Raw genomic sequence first — 20,184 nt, forward strand, 5'->3', positions numbered from 1 at the left:
CAGTAAGGTTGGTTGACAAGGGAGGAAGGGAATGAATCTGGAATTCAAAGTTTTAAAATCAAATGTTAAAAAAAAAAAAAATATATATATATATATATATATATATATATAATTAATATTATTTTACATGTAACTGGGAAATAAGATACACAGGCACTGGGGCATAGACATCCACCATACCCTACTGGAAAGTTGAAGGGGGTTATGGGAGAAGAGATGGGAGAGAGCAGATTGGAGGAGGGGATATCCCGTGGGATCGCTATTTCGGGGCAGTGGGTAGGGGAAAAACGGAGAAAACTTGTAACTCAAAATCTGGTGGAAATACATGATATAAACCAGAAGTTAATAAAGCATTTGATTTTTAAAAAAAAAAGCATAGGGCAGATAGATGGTACAGTTAAGAGACCACTGGGCCTGGAGATGGGGAGACCTGAATTCAAATCCAACTTTTCAGATACTAGCTGTGTGACCCTAGGCAAGTCACTTAACATTTAGTTTGCCCCAGCTTCCTCATCTGTAAAATGGGGATAATAATATTATCTACCTCATAAGGTTGCTGTGAAGATCAAATGTGCTTAACACAGTGCCTGGCACATGGCAAGTATTATATAAATGCTAGCTATTATATTCCTATATATCATTGGTCAAGCAAATATTATACTTGTCTAACTTGTTGATTTAATGCAATACAAATCAAAATATTAACTAAGGTTATAGAATAGTGGTTTGGTTTGCAAGGATTAAGTTCCTTATGTATATCTGTCAAATAAGTAAATAAATTAACTGAATTATGGATAAGAATGATTATCAAGGTAACATTTTATCTAAAAATTCAAGGTATCTCAAAGCACTTTGCTCAGGAAATGAAGAAATATTTATTTACTGAACACTTACATATGCCAAACACTATGACAGGTACTGAGGACACAAATACAACTCCTGTCCTCAAGAAGCTTACATTCTAATGGAGGAAAGGGATATTTTGGTTTGGAAAATTACAGGGATGGGTTGAGGAAACCACAGAGGAGTTCATCTGTATAACATCATTCCAAAGTCACCCATCATCTCTTCGTTGCCAAATCTGATGTTTTTCTTTAGTCTTCATCTTCCTGGACCTCTCTATAGCATAAGAAATGGTTGACCACCCTCTACTCTTGCATATTCTCTCTTTTATGGATTACCTGTGCAATGGCTTCTTCTTAGCCTCCTTTGCTGATTCATAATCCAGATTACCCCTACTAACTGTAGGTATACTCCCAACACTCTCCCTGGTCCTCTTCTATTCTTTCTCTATAGTCTCTTGTTTATATATACCTCATTGGCTCCCATGGGTTTAATTATCATATCTGTGCAGCTGACTCCTCAAACTAGATATCACCCATCTCTAGTTTCTCTTCTGCACTCCAGTCGTGCATCTCCAACTGCCTGTTGGACAAATCAAACTGGATGTCACACACCTCAAACTCAACATGTCTAAAATGGAATTATTTTTCACTCCTAAACCATCTCTCTTTCTAAATTCTTCTGTTTATATTGGAAGTCCCCACCATAGTTCACCCAAGCTCATAATCATTCATTAAGTATTTATTAAGCACCTATGTGCCAGACACTTCAGATACAAGTACAAAGAATGAAACGATTCCTACTATCATTCTAATGGGAGAGACAAGAACGTTTAAAAGAAACATAAGATGTAAATAACAAGTTAATACTAAAACAAAATTAAATACAAGTGGTTTGGGAGGGAAGGCACTAGTTGCTGAGGGGTATAAAAAAGGTTTTGTGTAGAAGGTGGTGTCTAAACTACATCTTAAAGGAAAAGAAAACTCTATGAAGGGAAGGCAGACACAGAGTGGATTCCAGGCATGGAGGACAGCCGAAAAAGGCATAGAGACTTTAGGTAGAGAGACATAGATTATCTTGTTCAAGAAAAAAGAAAAGGCCAGTTTGGATGGATCAGAGTGAAAGAAGGGAAGTACTGTCCTATGAGATTGGGGTCAGTTTATGAAAGGCTGTAAAAGTCAAATAAATAAAGCTGGTATTTTATCCTAGAGGCAATAGGAAGCCAATGAAGTTAACTGAATAGGGGAGTCAAATGGTCAGACCTGCATTTTAGGAAAATTTTGGCAGCAAATCTGTAGGATGTACTGCAGTGCTAAAATACCTGAAGCAGAAGACCAATGCTATCACAATAATATAAGGGAGAGGTGATGAGACTCTGAACTAAGGTGCAAAATGTATAAAATGGAGAGAAGGGGTCAGATGTGAGAGATGTTGTGAAGGTAGAAATACCAAGATCAGGCAACTAACCCTTTATATGAAACAAGGGAGAGTGAAAGATAAAAGATAATGCTGACATTATAAACTTGGGAGACTTCAAGGATCTGTGGTTCCTTTGACAGAATGAAGGAGTTTAGAAGAGGGGAAGATTAGGAGAGAGACAGGGCTGGATATATAAGATCTGTGAGTTCTCTGCTTAGTCAATAGTTAAACCCATGGGAGCTTATTTGGGGGTGGGGAGGATAGCAAGAATGAGACAGAGAGAAGATATATAACAAAGAGAAGAGGACTTAGTACAGAATCCTGATGAATACTCACAGTAGTGAGGCATAATACGGTTGATGAAATAGCAAGAGACTGAGGTGCCAGCACAGGGAGAAGAACCAGGAAAAAGTAATATCACAAAACCCCACCCATAATCAGTGTCCAAGTCTTGTCATTACTATTTCCACAACATTTCCTGCATCCATCCCTTCTGATCTCTCATGCAGCCACCAGCCTAACTGAAGCTCTCATTACCTCCTGACTAAACAATCAGAAGAGCTCCTAATCAGTCTCCTACCACTCCCTACCTCCCTATCTATCTCATCCTCCACATAGCTGCCAAAGTGATTTTCATAAAATGCAGGTTTGACTATATCACTTACTTATTCACTAAACTGTTCCATTTTGCCTCTAGGATCAAATATGAACTCCTGTTTAGCTTTTGAAGTCCTTCACAGCTTGGTCCCAACCTATCTTTCCAATCTTATATAGAAAACTGTATCGTCCCCACACTCCACTGTGAAGTCAAATTGGCCTTCTTGCTCTTCCTCCCACCCAGGCCTGGGCCATGGCCTAGAATCCACTCTAGCCTCACTCTGGCTCTTGGAATCCCTGAGCAAGCCATGTCTTCCATGTGAAGCCTTGCCTAACACTTCAGCTGTTTTGGGTCCCCTCCCCCCAAAACTGCATCTTATGTATATTTTGTAGATATTCTGCATATCATCTTTACTAATGTACAAGATGTCTCCTTCATAATACATAAACTCTGCACAGCCAAAGACTTTGTCTTTGTACAACTGGCATCACACACCATGTCTGCCACATACTAAGCATTTAATAAATGCTCGCTGGTGGATTTTTAACACTGTATCCTAGTAGACAGGCAGAGTACTCAAGGATTAGGAAATGATGCAACCAACTGCAGTATACAAATATAACAATGGCATATTACTATACTATAAGGAATAATTTGAAAAATATAAAATTTGAATAAAAACAATACCCAAAACCCCTACTGTCTAAAAAGAGATTATGCTGATACTGGACTTTCAAAGCTGAAGTACATATTCTTCCTTTCCATTAATGAAATGGCTTTAGAAGACGACAGGAGTTAAGACAGAAGGAGGTCACTGTCAGCTAATGCAGTAAAAAACGGTTTCATGGAAGAGGACAGTTCAATGGATTTGGATGCCTACTGTGTTGTGATAGTAATGGCAATTAAAGATTCCCCTGTATTGGCTTGGTTTTCAAATTGATTGTGTTAAAACCCAGAGCTTGTTAATCCCACCTGTGGGATGGACTTGTTGATGTGAAAAGAAAGTCCTGAACTGGGAGGAACTGGTGACATAGATTTGGAGAGACAAGAGAGAGGCGGAGGACCTTTTTGGAAGCAGCACCCATGTGGAGGCAGAGAGAGAGAGACTAAGAGAATTGCTGGTGGCCACTTTGAATTGCCCTGGACTTTTGAGACCTGCCCCCTGAGCTGCCAAGGACTGAGGAGACATGGCTGTTTTGCTGGTACTTTGTCTGTCTGTTTTGATGTTGTTTTGCCAGATTTGTCCACTGGTGAAAGACAGTCCTGTTGTTGAAGAAGTCCTGGAACCTGGCTTTTGGCTAAGAAGCCCTGAGACTGTCCTGCAGACAGTGAATACTGTCCACTGGTGAAGGACAGTGCTGTTGTTGCAAGGGTCTGGAGACTGTCCTGCAGACAGAATGAATGCTGTCCACTGGTGAAGGACAGTGCTGTTGTTGCAGGGGTCTGGAGATTGTCCTGCAGACAGAATGAATACTGTCCACTGGTGAAGGACAGTGCTGTTGTTGCAGGGGTCTGGGAACCTTTCTGTTGGTTCAGAAGCCCTGAAGAAGGATTTTCTGGTTGTATGTTTACAGAAATCCTGGGAGAGGGTTTTGCTAATGTTTTCAGGGGTTCTAGGACTGTTCTACAGACAGAGGATGAATTGATGAAGGGACTGGCAATGTATCTTGTGGCCTTGCTGAGCCTTGTCTCCCCAGGAACTAAGATTGCTGAGAACTTGCCTGGTGTCAAGATGAAGAAAAGACCTCCATTTGGGTATTAAGTGCTGTGTTTAAACTTGATGTAACTCTGGGGTAGATTCAATTGTGATCCAGGGGTGGGGAACTTTTGACCTTTTTGTGTTCTATGGTTGAGCAAATGAAGGTATTTTACTTATGTTTGGAAACTAATCTCCATATGAGAAGAGGGGCTTTGTGGTGGACTAAATGAAGGTATAGCCTAGGGGTGGAGAAGTATTTAGACCAGGGACTTTGTAATTGATTGAATGATTGGAAGGTCCTGGGGTGGGGTAGTCCTTGGAGATTATTTAATCACATTTAGTAAATGCTGTATTTGGAATGATGTCATGTTTTGATCTTCTCTGTTCTTGGTTTGTCACTGAATAAAATGGAGAGCACCTATGCTGGTATTCTGAACCTTGGGAAGTTGCCTTTCCTTGGCATTACATTACATGTGTCCATCTACTTAGGCATTACCCTCATTCCATGAGTAGATTACCTTCAGTGGTCCAAGCTCATTGTCATAGGACTTAACAAATTCCTTAGAAGATGCTAATTGAGCTTCCTTGCTGACAATCTGATCTCGAATCTCACAAGCTTTTTCCTTATTCTGTTTCAGGTACTTTAGTTCAGTCTGACATTCTTTTACCCGAATACTTTGGTTGTGACGCACTGAACGAAGTGTCTCCAAGGCTTTAATATACCTGAAAAAAAGGAATAAAAATAGTAGTATTTTAACATTTTTCTGTTACAGTAGTTAACAGCAGCATAACTTAACTCGGATTCAAATGAAACATTTTAAAAGGGCTAACAAAATTATTTAAACAAATGCAATTTTACTAATAAACTAATTTATTTTATAGAGCTATAAAATGTTACAAACCTTGTTGCTGAAAAGATTTCATCAAATTTCTGTTTCAGGGCCTTCCCTTCACTTAAAGGCCAATTGGAATCTTCTTGATGGCAAAAAATGACATTATTGAGCACAGATTTGGAAACACCAAGGGAACTGATCATCTCTCGGTCAATTTCTGCACACTTAGAGCTGAGGCTCACCTTTTCACCATGCCTACAGATGATGATGATGATGAAGAATAACTTAGATTTGTATAATGAATTACAAATTATAATTTCACATGCATCATTTTATTTTATCCTCATAACAGCCTCATTACCTAGGTAGAGCATGTATTACTATCACCTTCATTTTACAGATGAGGAAATTGAGGCTCAATGAGGATAAGTTATCTGTCCATGATCAATAAATAAGTAAAAAGCCTGAATTTAAAAAAAAAACCCAACAACTTAAGTAAGAAGATGGAGACTGCAAACTACATACTGGTTAATTTTATTTCTACTTGTGACAAAATTTTGGACGATATTATTATGGTGATGTGAGAAAAGGAAGCGATGATCAAATATAATGAATCATGACAAGTTAATCTCATTTCCTTTTTTGACAGACTGTTAAAATAATAGAATATAGTAGACATAGTACTTAGATTTCAGCAAAGTATTAAACAAAATCCTCCAAATTATACTTACAGACAAGATGGAGGGAATGTGGATTAGATGAAAATAAAGTTAGGAATATCTAGAAATGCCTGAATTACTTGACCCAGAATGGATCAATATGAAGTGAGGTCCTCAATGAAGTACAATAGTCCTATGCTGCCTAACATTTCTATCAGTGACTTGGCTGAAGGGACAGAAGGTTTACTTATCAGATTTTCAGAAGATACAAAGCTAAGAGGCACAGATAACACAATGACATACTATGGATCCAAAAAGATCTCTACAGCTGGAACAGGGGTAGGGAACCTGTGGCCTGGAGGCTGGGCTAGAACTATGATCCAATAATATGACTTTTAATAGACAGAAAAATAAAATTCTACACTTGAGCTTAAAGAAGCAACTTCACAAATGCAAGTGGGAGAGAATAATTACCCTTACATAAAATAAATTCTAGCCAAACTTGACCACTATATGTTCCTAGAACTTAGTATGTTTCTTGCATCTGTGTACTTATACATACCGTCATCTGTATGCCTAGAATTCCTGTGTTCTTCCTCAATTCCGACTACAATTATCCCTTCCACATCACGACCTTCCACATTGCAACTTTCTTCATCACAGTTTCAATATGTTGTGGGTGGGCATAAAAAATTAAATGGGAATTTTGGGGGAGTTTTGCAGAAGCCACAGATGACACACAAAGGGCAGTAGATAACACAGAGTCTATGACCAAATACTTAACCCAAATTTAAAATAAGGTATTGTAAATACCCCATAAAAGAAAAAGAAAAAAATTCAGACTACTTCTCTGCTACAAAGGGAAGGCCAAAAAATTTTATACAGATTTTCTAGATCACAGGGGTGCTGAGCCCCTAACCCTATGATGTGGAAGGGATGACTGTAGAAGCCTTTGCTTTCTGCTTTTTTCTTCTACTATCTCCTCTATACAGCCTTCTTAATTTCCCGAAACTCAAAGTGTTCTTTTTCTTTCCATCCTCAATTTTTTCTAGGGTACTGCACCTAGATCTCTCCTGTCACCATGTCTCCCTACCTTATTTTATACTAACCTACCTACACATCTTGTAATCCCCCAAAACTTAGTTGTATGTTAGTGCCCTAAGGACAAAAACTACAACATATTTTATCTTTGTATCCTTAGGGTATACTGCATGGCTCAATGGTTACAGAGGTTAGGAAGATCTAGGTTCAAGTTGTGCCTCTAATATTGGTTGTGTGACCCTAGAAAAATAATTTCATAACCAACTCTTTAAAACTCTAAATTACACACTAATACACTGTTGGTGGAGTTGTGAACTGATCCAACCATTCTGGAGAGCAATTTGGAACTATGCCCAAAGGATTATAAAACTGTGCATTACCCTTTGACCCAGAAATACTACTTCTAGGTCTGTATCCCCAAAGAGACCACAAAAATAGGAAAAGGACCCACATGTACAAAAAATACTTATAGCAGCTCTTTTTGTGGTGGCCAAGAATTGGAAATTAAGGGGGTGCCAATCAATTGGAAAATGGCTGAACAAGTTGTGGTAATATGAATGTAATGAAATATTCTTATGCTACAAGAAATGGTGAGCATGTGGATTTCAGAGAAACCTGCAAAGACTTACATGAATTAATGCTGAGTGAAATGAGCAGAACCAGGAGGACATTGTACACAGTAATTTTAAGCCACACTGGGCAATGACTGACTTTGATAGACTTAGCTCTTCTTAGCAATGCAAGAATCTAGGGAAATGCCATCCACATCCAGAGAAAGCACTATGGAGCCTGAATGCAGACTGAAGCAGACTATCTGCTCTCTTTTTTTTTCTGCTTCTTCTTTCTTGTGGTTCCTCCTGTTGGTTCTAAGTCTTCTTACAATATAACTAACATGAAAATGTTTAATGTGAATGTATATGTAGAACCTATATCAGACTGCACACTGTCTTCGGGTGGGAGGAAAGGGAAGAAAATTCAGAACTCAAAATCTTATGGAAGTGAATACTGAAAACTAAAAATAAATAAATAAATATAATTTGTGTTTTTTTTTTAATTGAATTTGGAACTCAAAAGCTTATGGAAGTGAATGTTAAAAACTAAAAATAAATTAATTTTAAAATGTTAAAAGAAAACTGAAGATTAAAAATTGTCTTTACATGTAATTGGAAAAGAATAAAATGCTATTTTTAAAAATTAAAAAAAAAAACAACTTTAAATTACAGAGAACATGTCAACCTGTTGGGGGCCAGGAAGTAATGGTATATGGGCTAGTGCCTGCTTGCTTGATGTATGACCTTAAAAGGTAATGAATAGAGCTGTAGAAGATGATTGGCTATATGTACCTATAAGTTGCCCTGATGCGGAAGTTCAGGGCAGTCGCGATGTAGCTGAGCCTGAATAAACAACTCCTGCAAACCTCGGGTGCTCTGTCTGGTAATTCCTCCTAGGAGGCCGGTGACGACCGAAGACTTACCATGGGTAAGTAAGAGGACGGGATATCAATAGCCCCCCACATCAACCTGTTTTGAGAGAGGAATTTTCCTCATCCAGGAATTTTCTATTCAACTAAATCACAGGTCCAGTCTCTATCCATATTCTTTATCCCCAAAACTCAGTACTTTGCAAATAGTACATACTTCATGAAGATTTATAAAATCAAATTTAAGAGTGCTTTAAAAAAGCAACATAGCCTATTTTTACTTATTAATCAGCCATTTTTTTTGAGGTGAGGAAAAAATTTTCCTCCAAAATGTGTAAAACTTGCCTCTACTATCTAAAAATAATATTTTAATAAAGTCAAATAGTTATGTATGAGTTATGTGGCATAGCTTAGAATAATGCTTATACTCACTATGTTTCTTATGGTAAAGTATAAGAAGCAAGTTTTTAGACTGACCAGTGAAGTATGAGAATGTCTTCTGAAGTCAACATAAGACTTATTCTAATGGAAAGACAGAGGTTGAAATAGCTAAATTAATTTTCTCAAATGAGTGCCCATCACTCATGGCAATTACTTACTCTTCCCTAACTCCAAATTTACTCTCCAAAACTTTTCCTTTCTTCTCCAGACTCCTCCCCTACCTTTTTCCCCCATCCCTCTCAACAAAGAATCACATTTCCAACTTTACTAACAAAATGTAGACCACCCATCGATAACATAGCTGAACAAACTGTGGTACACAAATGTAACAGATTATCATTGCAACATAAGAAATGACAAATATGGAAAATTCAGAGAAACTTGAGAAGACTCGTATGACTTAAGGCAAAGTGAAGCAAGCAGAATCAGAAAAATTTACACAATGACCACAATAGGGGCAAACAACACTTAAAAACCACCAGAAAAACAATGATGAAGCATGCCTCTTGGGAGAGATAGCAGACCACATATATGTAATGATACATAATGGCCAACATGCTCATTTATTTTGCTTAACTGTACTTATTTGGTACAGGGGAGGGTTCTATTTGGGGAAAACAAAAAAAGAATCCATAAAACATTTTTTAAAAGGAAAATAGAAGTCCTCTATCGTTGACTCCCTTTGCAGATCTACTCAAACCCCTCCCTCACCTGAACCAGTGTGCTCCTCTGATGTACTCCAATCTCTTTGGAAAAAATGAACCTTTGGGGTGGCTAGGTGGTACAGTGAATAGAGCACCTGCCCTGGAGTCAGGAGGACCTGAGTTCAAATCCAGCCTCAGACACATAATACAAAAAAAGTAGCCGTGTAACCTTGGGCAAGTCACTTAACCCCAACTGCCCTACCTTCCCCCTCCAAAAAAGCAACAAGAAAAAAGTGAGGTCCAAAGCCAACCCTCGCAACTTGCACTTTGGACTCTAACCTTCTCCATCTTTCTCTAGAAGCATGTCTCTCAATTATTCCTGCTTCATACTTTATAATTTCTACTCCACTACTTGTTCCTTTCCCATCTATTGGATGTACAGCAGAAATATTAAACTCAACATATCTAAAATGGAACTCATCATTTCCCCCCCCTAAATCTTTCCTGTCCTCTAACTTCCTATTACTGTAGGATAGCACCATCCTTCCAGTCCCTCTGTCACACAACTTAAGAATCATCCTGGACTCCTCAATATCTCACCCTACCTCCACCCCCATATCCAATCTGTTGCCAAGGCCTGTCAATGCCATCTTTGCAAAATTACTCAAATACATCCCCTTCTCTCCTCTGACACTGACACTACTCTAGTGCAGCCCTCACCACCTCACACTTGGATTACTGAAATAAGCTGTCGGTGGATCTTCCTGCCTCAAGTTTCTCTCAACTCCAATCTATCTTCTATTCAGTCATTAAAGTGATTTTCCTAAAGTACAGGTCTAATCACATTACCCCCCTACTCAACAAACTCCAGTGGCTTCCTAAAGCCTCTCCCTCTCCTACCTTTCTAGGCTTCTTATACCTTACTCCCTTCCATGAACCCTCAAACCAGTGACACCAATTTCCTAGGGCCCATTCACAACTAAGTCACTCCATCTCTTGGGCCTAGGTAGTTTCTCTATCTTTCATGCCTGGAACACCCTCCCTCCCCCTCACTGTGATTACTGACCTCCCTGACTTCCTTTTAAGTCTCAACTAAAATAGCCTGTTTGTACATATTTGTTGCTTGTTGGTTCTCCCATTAGATTGTAAGCTCCTTGAGGGCAGGAACTATCTCTTGTCTCTTTTTGCATCCCCAGCACTTAGCACAGTGACCAGCACATAGTAGGTGCTTAATGAATGTTTTCTGACTGACTGATTTACTTATCTGTGTATATGTACTATTCCCCCCAGTTAAATGTAATCTCCAGGGTGGCAGAGAGAGCATTTTATGTGTGTCTTTGTATCCCTAATGCCTAAGTCAGTGTCTTACCCACAATAAAGAAAAAATAATGCTAACACAGCAGTTTAAGATTTGTAAAGCACTTTTCATACATGATCTTACTTGATCCTCATAATAATCCTGTAAGATTTTCTGATCAATCACATTTTACAGATGATGAAACCATGGTAGAAAAATTATTAGGAACTTTCCCACAGTCACACAGATGTTAAGTGACACTGTGGTATCCAAGGCAGGATTCAAACCCAGAGCCTGCTGAATCCAAGTCCAACACTGCAGGTACTACACCAGGAGGCCTAGCAGGTGCTTCAAATATCTGTTGACTTTAACTGAATTTCCTATTTGCCTTGTTTCTCACCTCAACTACTCGCACAATTCCCCAATTAATTTTTTTTTCAATTCAGCATATATTACTTTATGAATTATTTTATGAATTAAAACCTTTTAAAGGCACTATTCAGTTTACTACTGTTATATATTAAATGATGCCTGATCTGTATCCCTAAAAGATCATAAAAACAGGAAAAGGACCCACATGTACAAAAAATATTTATAGCAGCTCTTTTTGCGATGGTAAAGAATCAGAAACGGAGGGGATACCCATCAGATGAGGAATGGCTGAACAAGTTGTGGTATATGGATGTAACGGAATACTACTGTGCTGTAAGAAATGATGAGAAGGCAGACTTCAGAAAAACCTGGAAAGACTCATATGAACCAATGTTGAGTGAAATGAGCAGAGCCAGGAGGACATTGTACATAGTAATAGCCACATTGTGCAATGACCGACTTTGACAGACTTGGCTCTTCTCAGCAATGCAAGGATTTAAGACAACCCCAAAAGACTCATGATGGAAAATGCTGCGCACACCCAGAGAAAGAACTGTGGAGTCTGCACACAGACGGAAGCAGACTATTCGCTCTCCTTTTGCTGTTTTGTTTTGTTTCTTCTTTCTTGTGGCTCCTCTCATTCGTTCTAATTCTTCTTTACATCATGACTAATGTGAAAATACATTTAACATGAATGTGTAAGTAGAGCCTGAATCAGATTGCATGCCATCTTAGGGAGGGGGGAGGAGGAGGAATAAATTTAAAACTCAAAATTTTATGGAAGTAAATGTTGAAAACTAAAAGTAAATTATTAAAAAAAAAAGATACCTTAATGTCACAGAAGAATAAACTTCATTATTCATGGAAGAATAAAGTTCATGAATCTATGCAATGGAAAAATACTCTTCTTGTGAGCATAAAATGAAAAGGAAATGGAACATGAAACAATAACTTACTTTGTTCTAGTAATGACTCCTTCTAGCGTTTTAAATTCTGTCTTTTTGCTTTTCTGAGTACACACCATTGACCTCTGTACAGCTACAAGTTCCCCATTTACATCCCGAAACTGTAGACGAATCTGAGCTTTAACATCTGTTTCTTGAGCAATCTTTGATTCAAATAAAAGAAAATAATCAACTTTTCAGAAAATATCCATTTCACCCTTTATAATTTCTGTAATTATACAATATCAATTAAAAAATATGTGTACCAGGACAGACTATTTCACCTTTAGTTCCTCCCAAATCATAATTATTTAAGTACATACCCCACCTGGTGTCACTTTGCCTTTTCAGAATTTTCACACTGCTCCCTAGCACATAATTAATCTATGCTCCAGTTGAACCAAGCCCTTTCTTGTCTTTATGTATATTTGCTCCCATTGTTCCACATGCCTAGAATGTTTTTTCTTGTCTTTGTGCTGAATTTAAGCTCATCATTTAAAGTCCAATTCAAATGTCACTAACTCACCAAACCTTCCCTGTACTCTTTCCATGTACCAGTCCCCTCTCCCATTAAGTAAAGAATTTTTATCCCTTGGATTTCACAAGAGTACTTTGCCTATAACTCCCTTAGGCATTTATGAAATTTCTTGCATTATGGTTATCTATGAATAAATCATATCTACCTACTTCTAGACTCTAAGCTCTATGACAGCAGGAAACCATCTTGCCTAAAGTTTTTAGCTTCCCTAGCACTAGAATAGCTACTTGTTAAAATAGAACAAAAAGTATGACAAAAGCAAAGAGCTAGTTTCCTCTAAAGAGCATCTCCTATCCTTGAGGCCAAAGGCAGGAAATCTTTTTATCTACTTAGAGGCCACTAACCCAAAGAAACAAAAAATTTAATTGAAAGATACATAAATGAATTACAAGTTAACTTGGGCTTTCTTTTTTAAACTAGATATAAAACATCTCACTTCTTCACTTTTAAAATTAAGAACTAAGAAAAAAGTTATTACACTGACACAAAATCTTTAAGAAAAATCTAAGAGAAATGATTTCAGTGAGGACAAAGAGTCTAGACTTTTGGCAAGTCTTCTGACCTCTCTGGGCATCAGTTCTGCCACCTATAAATGAGGGAAGTAAACTAGATAAAGTCTCTTCCTGCTCTTTCTATGATGCTTTGAAAAGGGCACTTGATCTAAAGAAATCCCACAGAGACAAAGGAACTTGTCAAACAACTTAAAGTTTTAAAAAGACAAGTAGAGAAGATAGGAGCAAGGGCAGATAAAAAGGAAATCAATACAAAAGTCTGTAACTGTCCTGCAAAAGCACCAAAATTGCTAAAGCTCAGAATGAGCTGGGGTTCTCAAAGAAAAGTGAGGACAACAAAAAGAGAATTATTCCAGCTGTATTAGAGAAAGTAAAGGGCCAAGGAAGACATTCAACTACTGCTCTAAGATGGGGCAGTGTTTAAGGCAAAGACTGCTAACTTCTTATTTTCTTTTTCTTTACTTTGCTGAGGAAAATTACCTCTGGATTGAAAAGGACAGAATAAATATTTCTAAAGGGAGCTGCAACTAAGGATGAACAGGAATTAACAGGGAGCCTAACTGCTTCTGATGAGTTCAAGCCAACAAATCCAAAAAAATCACATTCATTCATTTACTTAGTAAGCATTTATTATATGCCCATTATGTGTCAAATAATAAGCTAAGTACTAAGTACACAAACATGAAACAGTTCTTGACCCAAAAAAACTTATGTTCTATTGAAAGCAATAATATATGCATAAGTTGATACAAAATAAGTACAAAGTTAATATAAGATAATTTTAGCTAAACTAGTGACTGATATGGGATAGGAGAGGGCACAGAGAAAAGGGAAAACAACTAGGAACTGAGAGTACAGAAACAAAAAATAGTCTCTGTCCTCAAGATGCTTATATCCCACGAATTAAAAGAATTGGCATAGTGACTGTTGAGCAACTAATTTGTAATCTTTAAAAAATTATGAAGCACAGAAGAGGTTCTATGAGAATGACATGCCCCAATCTGAAAGACAGAAGAGGACAGGATCTTCAAACTATAGGCCAGTGAGCTTGACTAATATTCTTGGCAAAATTCTAGACTGTATTATTAAGGTGAAAGAACATCTAGAAAAGAAGTGATGATCACAGAGTACCAGTGTGGATTCAATAACCACAGGTCCAGCCAGATTAGTATCACTTGGTTTCTGACAACGTGCCTAGGAGGGAAAGGCAGCAGACACAGTTTACCTATCTAAATTTCAGCCAAATATGCAATGAAATCTCTCATGCTATCCTTTTAGATGAGAGGCAAACAACTGTTAGGTGAATTTGGAAGTGGTTAACTAGCTAGACCCAAAGAGTTACTGATGGCTTGGTATCAGTTTGGATGGAGGTCTCCAGGGGATCGCCTGAGAAGATCCCTCCTCAACCTTGTGCTGGTTGACATTTTTATCAGACTTGAATAATGGCACAGATGACATGCTTATCAAAAATGTAGATGATATAAAGCTTGAAGGGATAGCTAACATTCTGGATGACATTCATAAACCAAAGACTAAAACTAGAAAGATGAAATTTAGCATGTTAATTTTATGCTTAACTCAAAACTCAACTTCATAATTACTACATGGTAAATAAACATAGTCTGAAAAAGATCTGAGGTTTTAGTGGACTGAAAATTCAATGAGTCAGGTGTTATGATATACAGCACCAAAAATGAATGGTCTCTGAGGATGCACTGAGCGAGGTCTAATGTTTAGGAAAAGAGAGGTGATAGTCTTATTATATTCTATCCTGGCCAGACCACAGATGGATTCTTAGGTTCAATTATGATGGAAGGACATTGTAGGACGGACACTGCTAAATAGGCAATCAGCCAAGCGAGGAACACTAAGTTAAAGGACTAGAGATCATGCCAACTGAGCAGTAGTTGAAAGAACTAGGGATGTGTAACCTAGAGAAGACAAATAAAGGAGAGTGTCATGATAGCTCTCTTTTTAGAACAAGGTCTTCCAAAAGTCTTAGTGCAATTTTAAGACTTTGGGAACACCCTGTTTATGAAGGGCTGCCACGTGGAAAAGGGAATAGATTCATCTTGCTTGTTCCCAGAAAACAGAATTAGGAATAACGGGCAGAATTTGCAAAGAATTAATACACGCGTACATACAAAAACCTAGCTGTGTGACCTTGGGCAAGTCACTTAACCCCAACTGCCCTCCAAAAAGCAAAAAAAAAAAGAATTTGCAAAGAAGCAGATTTAGGCTTGATATAAGAACAAGTTCTTAACAAGTACATCTGTCCAAAAGTGGAATGAGATATTTCAGGTTGATTTAAAGAACTCCCTTGACAAAAGTCTTCAAGCAAATGTAGGATAATTATTTGTCAAGTAAATTATGGAGGGGAGGGGGGGTTCATACACAGGTACAGGTTGAACTAAATGGTTTTAGGATCCCTGTCAACATGAAGATTTTTGTAATGGTATACCCTAGAAACATGAAGAGAGTGGCACAAGTAGTTGATTATGACATAAAAGGGATACAGTCTTACTATTTTCTTCAGAACATGTTATGTTTAAAAGCAACTCAAATTTCTCTGTTATATTACAACCTGTATTGTAAGTTTTATTATTTCTGTTAATGTTTTTTAACAAAAAAATACCAATTACCTTTGTATATATACTCTTACCTTTGGATCATAGACAAATGTATTTCCTTTGGTACCAGGAGGGAAATCTCCAGTAGAAATATACTTCAGACATTCAATAATAGTCTAAATACATTAAAATACATGAAAAATGACATATTACATAAGATGAGCTATTCAAAATTGACTTCAGTGTTTTCATCTGTAAAATGAGCATGTTGAAATAAATGACTTCTAAGATTCATTCTAGCTCTAAAGCTAATTCCATAATCAAGAGACATTTGCAAGCACTTACCATGTTTCCCCGATAATAAGACCTATCCCGAAAATAAGCCCTCCCCTTACTGTGTAAGATTCCTCTAAAATAAGCCCTCCCCCGAAAATAAGCCCTATTGAGATTGCTACTGTAGTGAAGGTGATCCCCTGCGCTACATGCTACATTATGCACTGTCCGCCCCCCCGTGAAACGCACGCCGCGCTCCGAGCTGCATCCAATCAGAGCTGCAGCAGTGAGCACGTCATCCTGTTCTTCCCCAGTGATTTGCTTATTGAATAAAGGTACATTTTTTGTTCACATTTACCTGTTTATTAAAATTGCTGTCAATGTTCATTGAAATAAGCCCTCCCCTGAAAATAAGCCCTCTGGTGTTTTTCTGTCCAAAAAAAATAATAAGGCAGTGTCTTATTATCGGGAAAACACGGTAGCACAATACCTGGAACATAGTAGGTACTTGTAAAAATGCTTGATCTCTCCCTTTTAATCCTGTGACAAAACATTACTCAAATTTGTTTATTCCAAATACTGAGAAGTCACTTAACAAATACCTACATCACAAATGTCTACTGCAAACATAACTTTGTACATGGGGCTATAAGGAATAGAAAGAATACAACATATGGTCCCTGTCACTGCATACAGAAGCCACTTAAAAGCTAAGTATTCTTTCAATTTACTTATGATTTAGTTCCTATATACAAAGTTTAATATCAAAGTTGTCTTGAAAAAGGCAATACAAGAAACATCACAAGATAGGTTAAATGTGCCAAGTGAATGGCCTAAGAAATAAATACAAGGACATAGTAATATATATTGTTTATGTTGTAGGTAGAGGATTAGTGAAAGATTGAGAAGGGAAAAAGTAGTCTGGGGTCAGTCTGTAGACAGTCTTATATGTGGTATATTTATTAATTTAAGTGTGAAAGACATGGTCTTTAATCATAATATGTAAACTATACTTTGAGTTTGGTTGATTCTATCATTATAACCTCTCAAAACCATTTCCTGTCCTTTTCACTCCCAGGTATCCAAACTCTACCTGAACTATTTTAACAACTCTTGATAGGTCTTTCTGCCTTTAGTCTCTCCCATAAAGTACCACTCTCATCATATCACTTTCCTGATCAAAGATTTGGCTCCCCACTGCCTACTTACTAGATTAAGTCCAAATTCCTTACTCTAGCATTCAAAGCCCTCTATAATCTACATCTGACCAATATTCCCAGTTTTACTTTATAATATTTCCTTTCATACATACTACATATTTCAATAAAAATTTAATTTGTATAATTACTTCTTTATGTCTTGTCTCCTCTTGTCTACCTATTAGATTATCAGCTACTTGAATTCAGGGACTATTTCTTATTCATCTCTGTATCCTGAGGGCCTAGTAGTCTTTGCAAATGGTAGGTACTTAATTTGCTGAACTAAATTGTTTGATGGAATAAGACTATTTTCAAAATCACACCAAGATTTTTCATTTAAACAAGCCCTATTCAATGCCACACAAGTTTAAAAGTTGCTAAACTGACATTTCACATTCAATTTGTCTACATTTTATTTTACTGTATGTTTTCCATATACATAAATGTATATATATGGATTTCTACTTATTTTTTTTAAACCATAAATTATATGAACCAAAAACACCAGGAGTGTGAATAAGGTAAAGAAAGAGCACAATGACTTAATATTAAATAAGCAAGTATCAGACCAAAGGAGAAACTGGTTATCTTAATAAATATTTTTCATTCATATATAATGACTTTTCTTCCTAATACCTTGTGACTCAGGTGGGATAAGATCATAGCTAGAGATGAAAGGCTCCTCAGAAGCTATCTAAATCCAATCCTTTTTACACATGAGGAAACTGAGGCCCAAGGAAGTTAAATGAGGGACTCAAGGTCATACAACTAGTTTTAGAGGCGGGATCTTAAACCAAAGTACTCTGACTAGAGTCAGTACTCTTTCCCTGTATCAAAGTACTTAGTATCTAAGTATTTAAAACTAAGATACTTAGATACTAAGTATAAAATAATCTAATCTACAAGAAAATCTTTCTAGTTTCTTAAATGAGTAGACATTATTAAGGGCCAAGAAAATACATCTTGGATGAATTTTATGTTTTAAAATAGTAAAACACTTTAAAAGGTTAATACTGCAGAATTAATTTTCATTTTGGGATGCTTTTTTCAGAATCTAAACCTTCAGCTTGGATTGAAAATATCTGAGGTGACTTATCAGGTCCTCCCCCACCCCCCCCCTTCAATAAACTCCAGTGGTTTCTTAATTGCCTACAGGAAGAAATACAAAATGATGTTTGGCCTTCAAAGCCCTTCATAATCCAGACCCCTCCTACGTTTCCAATCTTCTTATACCTTACTCCCAGACAAGTACTCTTCAATTAAGTGACACTGACCCACTGACACTACATCTGTCCACTCCCAGGAATCCTCAATGGCTGTTCCCCCATGCCTGAAACACTCTTCCTCCCTCCCCCCCCTCTGAATACTGACCTCCCTGGCTTCCTTTAAGTCCCACCCCCCTCCAAAATCCCACCCTTTACAAGAAGCCTTTCCCAATCCCTCTTAATTCTAGTGCCTTCCCTCTGTTAATTATTTCCCATTTATCCTTTATACAACTTGCTTTGTATATATATTTGCATGTTGTTGCCCTCATTAGATTTGAAGCTTCGTGACAGCAAGGATCATCTTTTGCCTCTTTTTTATCCCCAGCACTTAACACAGTCTGGCACACAGTAGGTGGTCAGTAAATGTTTTGTAAATAAATACACGAATGAATGAATAAACAAATAAATAAATAGGGGACAGCTAGGTGGCCCTGGAGTCAGAAGGGCCTGAGTCAGAAACCTGACACACTTACTAGCTGTGTGACCTTGGGCAAGTCACTTATCCCCAACTGCCCTGCCTTCCCCCCTCCAAAAATAAATAAATAAATGTTTGCTGATTTTTCAATCAATCTTGTCTGCAACATAGCACAGAACCAAAATTGTTAGGAACTTAAGTGAAAACTTGCCAGTTTCGTCCTGTAACCCGATAAGACTTACCGTCTTGCCTGCACCATTGGGTCCAACCAAAATTGTTAAAGGACTGAAGAAACTGATAACTTGCTTATCCTTGTCCTCTATTCCAAAACTCCTCACACCCATAATGCTCATCTTTTCAATCTTAGACATGTTTTCAATTTTTTTCTTTTTTCAATATCAAGAATTTTGATGACCTAAGGCAAAGAAGGTGCCGAAATGCATTAGTAGAGATAGTTTTGTTTTATTTTTGGAGCAAACTGCAGCCTCTAAGAATAATTTCTACTGTCCAACAGAGGGAACGGGTAATTAATTGTTCTGCTTTGCACTAAATTCTGCTAAGCTCCAGCACCTGTGATTTAAGGTCAAACCAATGGCAGAGGCTCCGTCTGGCCTTGGGGGTGGACACTGCTACATTTTACCACTCAGACCCAACAAGCTTACCCCTGAACCAGGAGCTCAGGCAGAGCTCACGCTGGGGATAACGGAAAGGGAATGAGGGAGAAGGGGGAGGGGATGGAGAAAGGGCGAGAAAGAACAGGCTGGGCCCAGTCTTTCAGGCTGGAGTTGAGGGTTGTGGGCCCTGGGGAGCAGAGGGGATGACGATGGGGAAGGGCTAAGGAAGGAAGGAAGGATGGATTAGGTGGTGGAGCCGAGATGGCGATGACGTAGTGGGGACATGACGGGCGCAGGGGTAAGGGGATGGAGAGAGGTGGGGAATGAGAGGTGAGGAGGGGACGTGAGGGAGCCCGGGGCCACGAAACAAGTGCCGGCGAGAGCGCAGCCCCCACAACTGAGGCCCAGCCAGGGACCCCCACCTCCTACCGGCTACCTTCTTAGGGCCTGAGGCGGGGTCGGGGTCCGAGTGGGCGCCCCCTCCACCAAGCTAACAATCCGACACCTCCACTGAGACACCCGCACTTCCCGCTCGCCTCTGCCCCACCCCTTCCGGCGCGCAGCCCGCCCTTCCGGGCTCGCGCGCGC

At 38.3% G+C, this 20,184-nt stretch overlaps 1 protein-coding gene across 4 annotated transcripts in view; it reads right to left on the reverse strand.

Moving 5' to 3' along the window:
* Positions 1–20,184, reverse strand: part of RAD50 (RAD50 double strand break repair protein) — an 81,969-nt gene extending 61,785 nt beyond the window's left edge. Inside the window, exons 1-6 of one of the 4 annotated variants that reach the window (XM_069103859.1) lie at positions 20,033–20,184; positions 19,225–19,397; positions 15,923–16,006; positions 12,223–12,374; positions 5,462–5,647; positions 5,078–5,282 (exon numbers count right to left, since the gene is read on the reverse strand). In XM_069103859.1, the coding sequence (XP_068959960.1) occupies positions 5,078–5,282; positions 5,462–5,647; positions 12,223–12,374; positions 15,923–16,006; positions 19,225–19,353 (756 nt within the window). In that variant the 5' untranslated portion in view covers positions 19,354–19,397; positions 20,033–20,184. Of the gene's footprint in view, positions 1–5,077; positions 5,283–5,461; positions 5,648–12,222; positions 12,375–15,922; positions 16,007–19,224; positions 19,398–20,018 lie in introns of all 4 variants that reach the window. The other 3 variants (XM_069103861.1, XM_069103863.1, XM_069103860.1) reach the window with 3 other exon arrangements.

This window comes from Petaurus breviceps, unplaced genomic scaffold, assembly GCF_028583685.1.
Source record: "Petaurus breviceps papuanus isolate PSGF00001 unplaced genomic scaffold, PetGlider_PUasm1.0 64, whole genome shotgun sequence".
In the NCBI taxonomy this organism is placed as follows: Eukaryota; Metazoa; Chordata; class Mammalia; order Diprotodontia; family Petauridae; genus Petaurus; species Petaurus breviceps.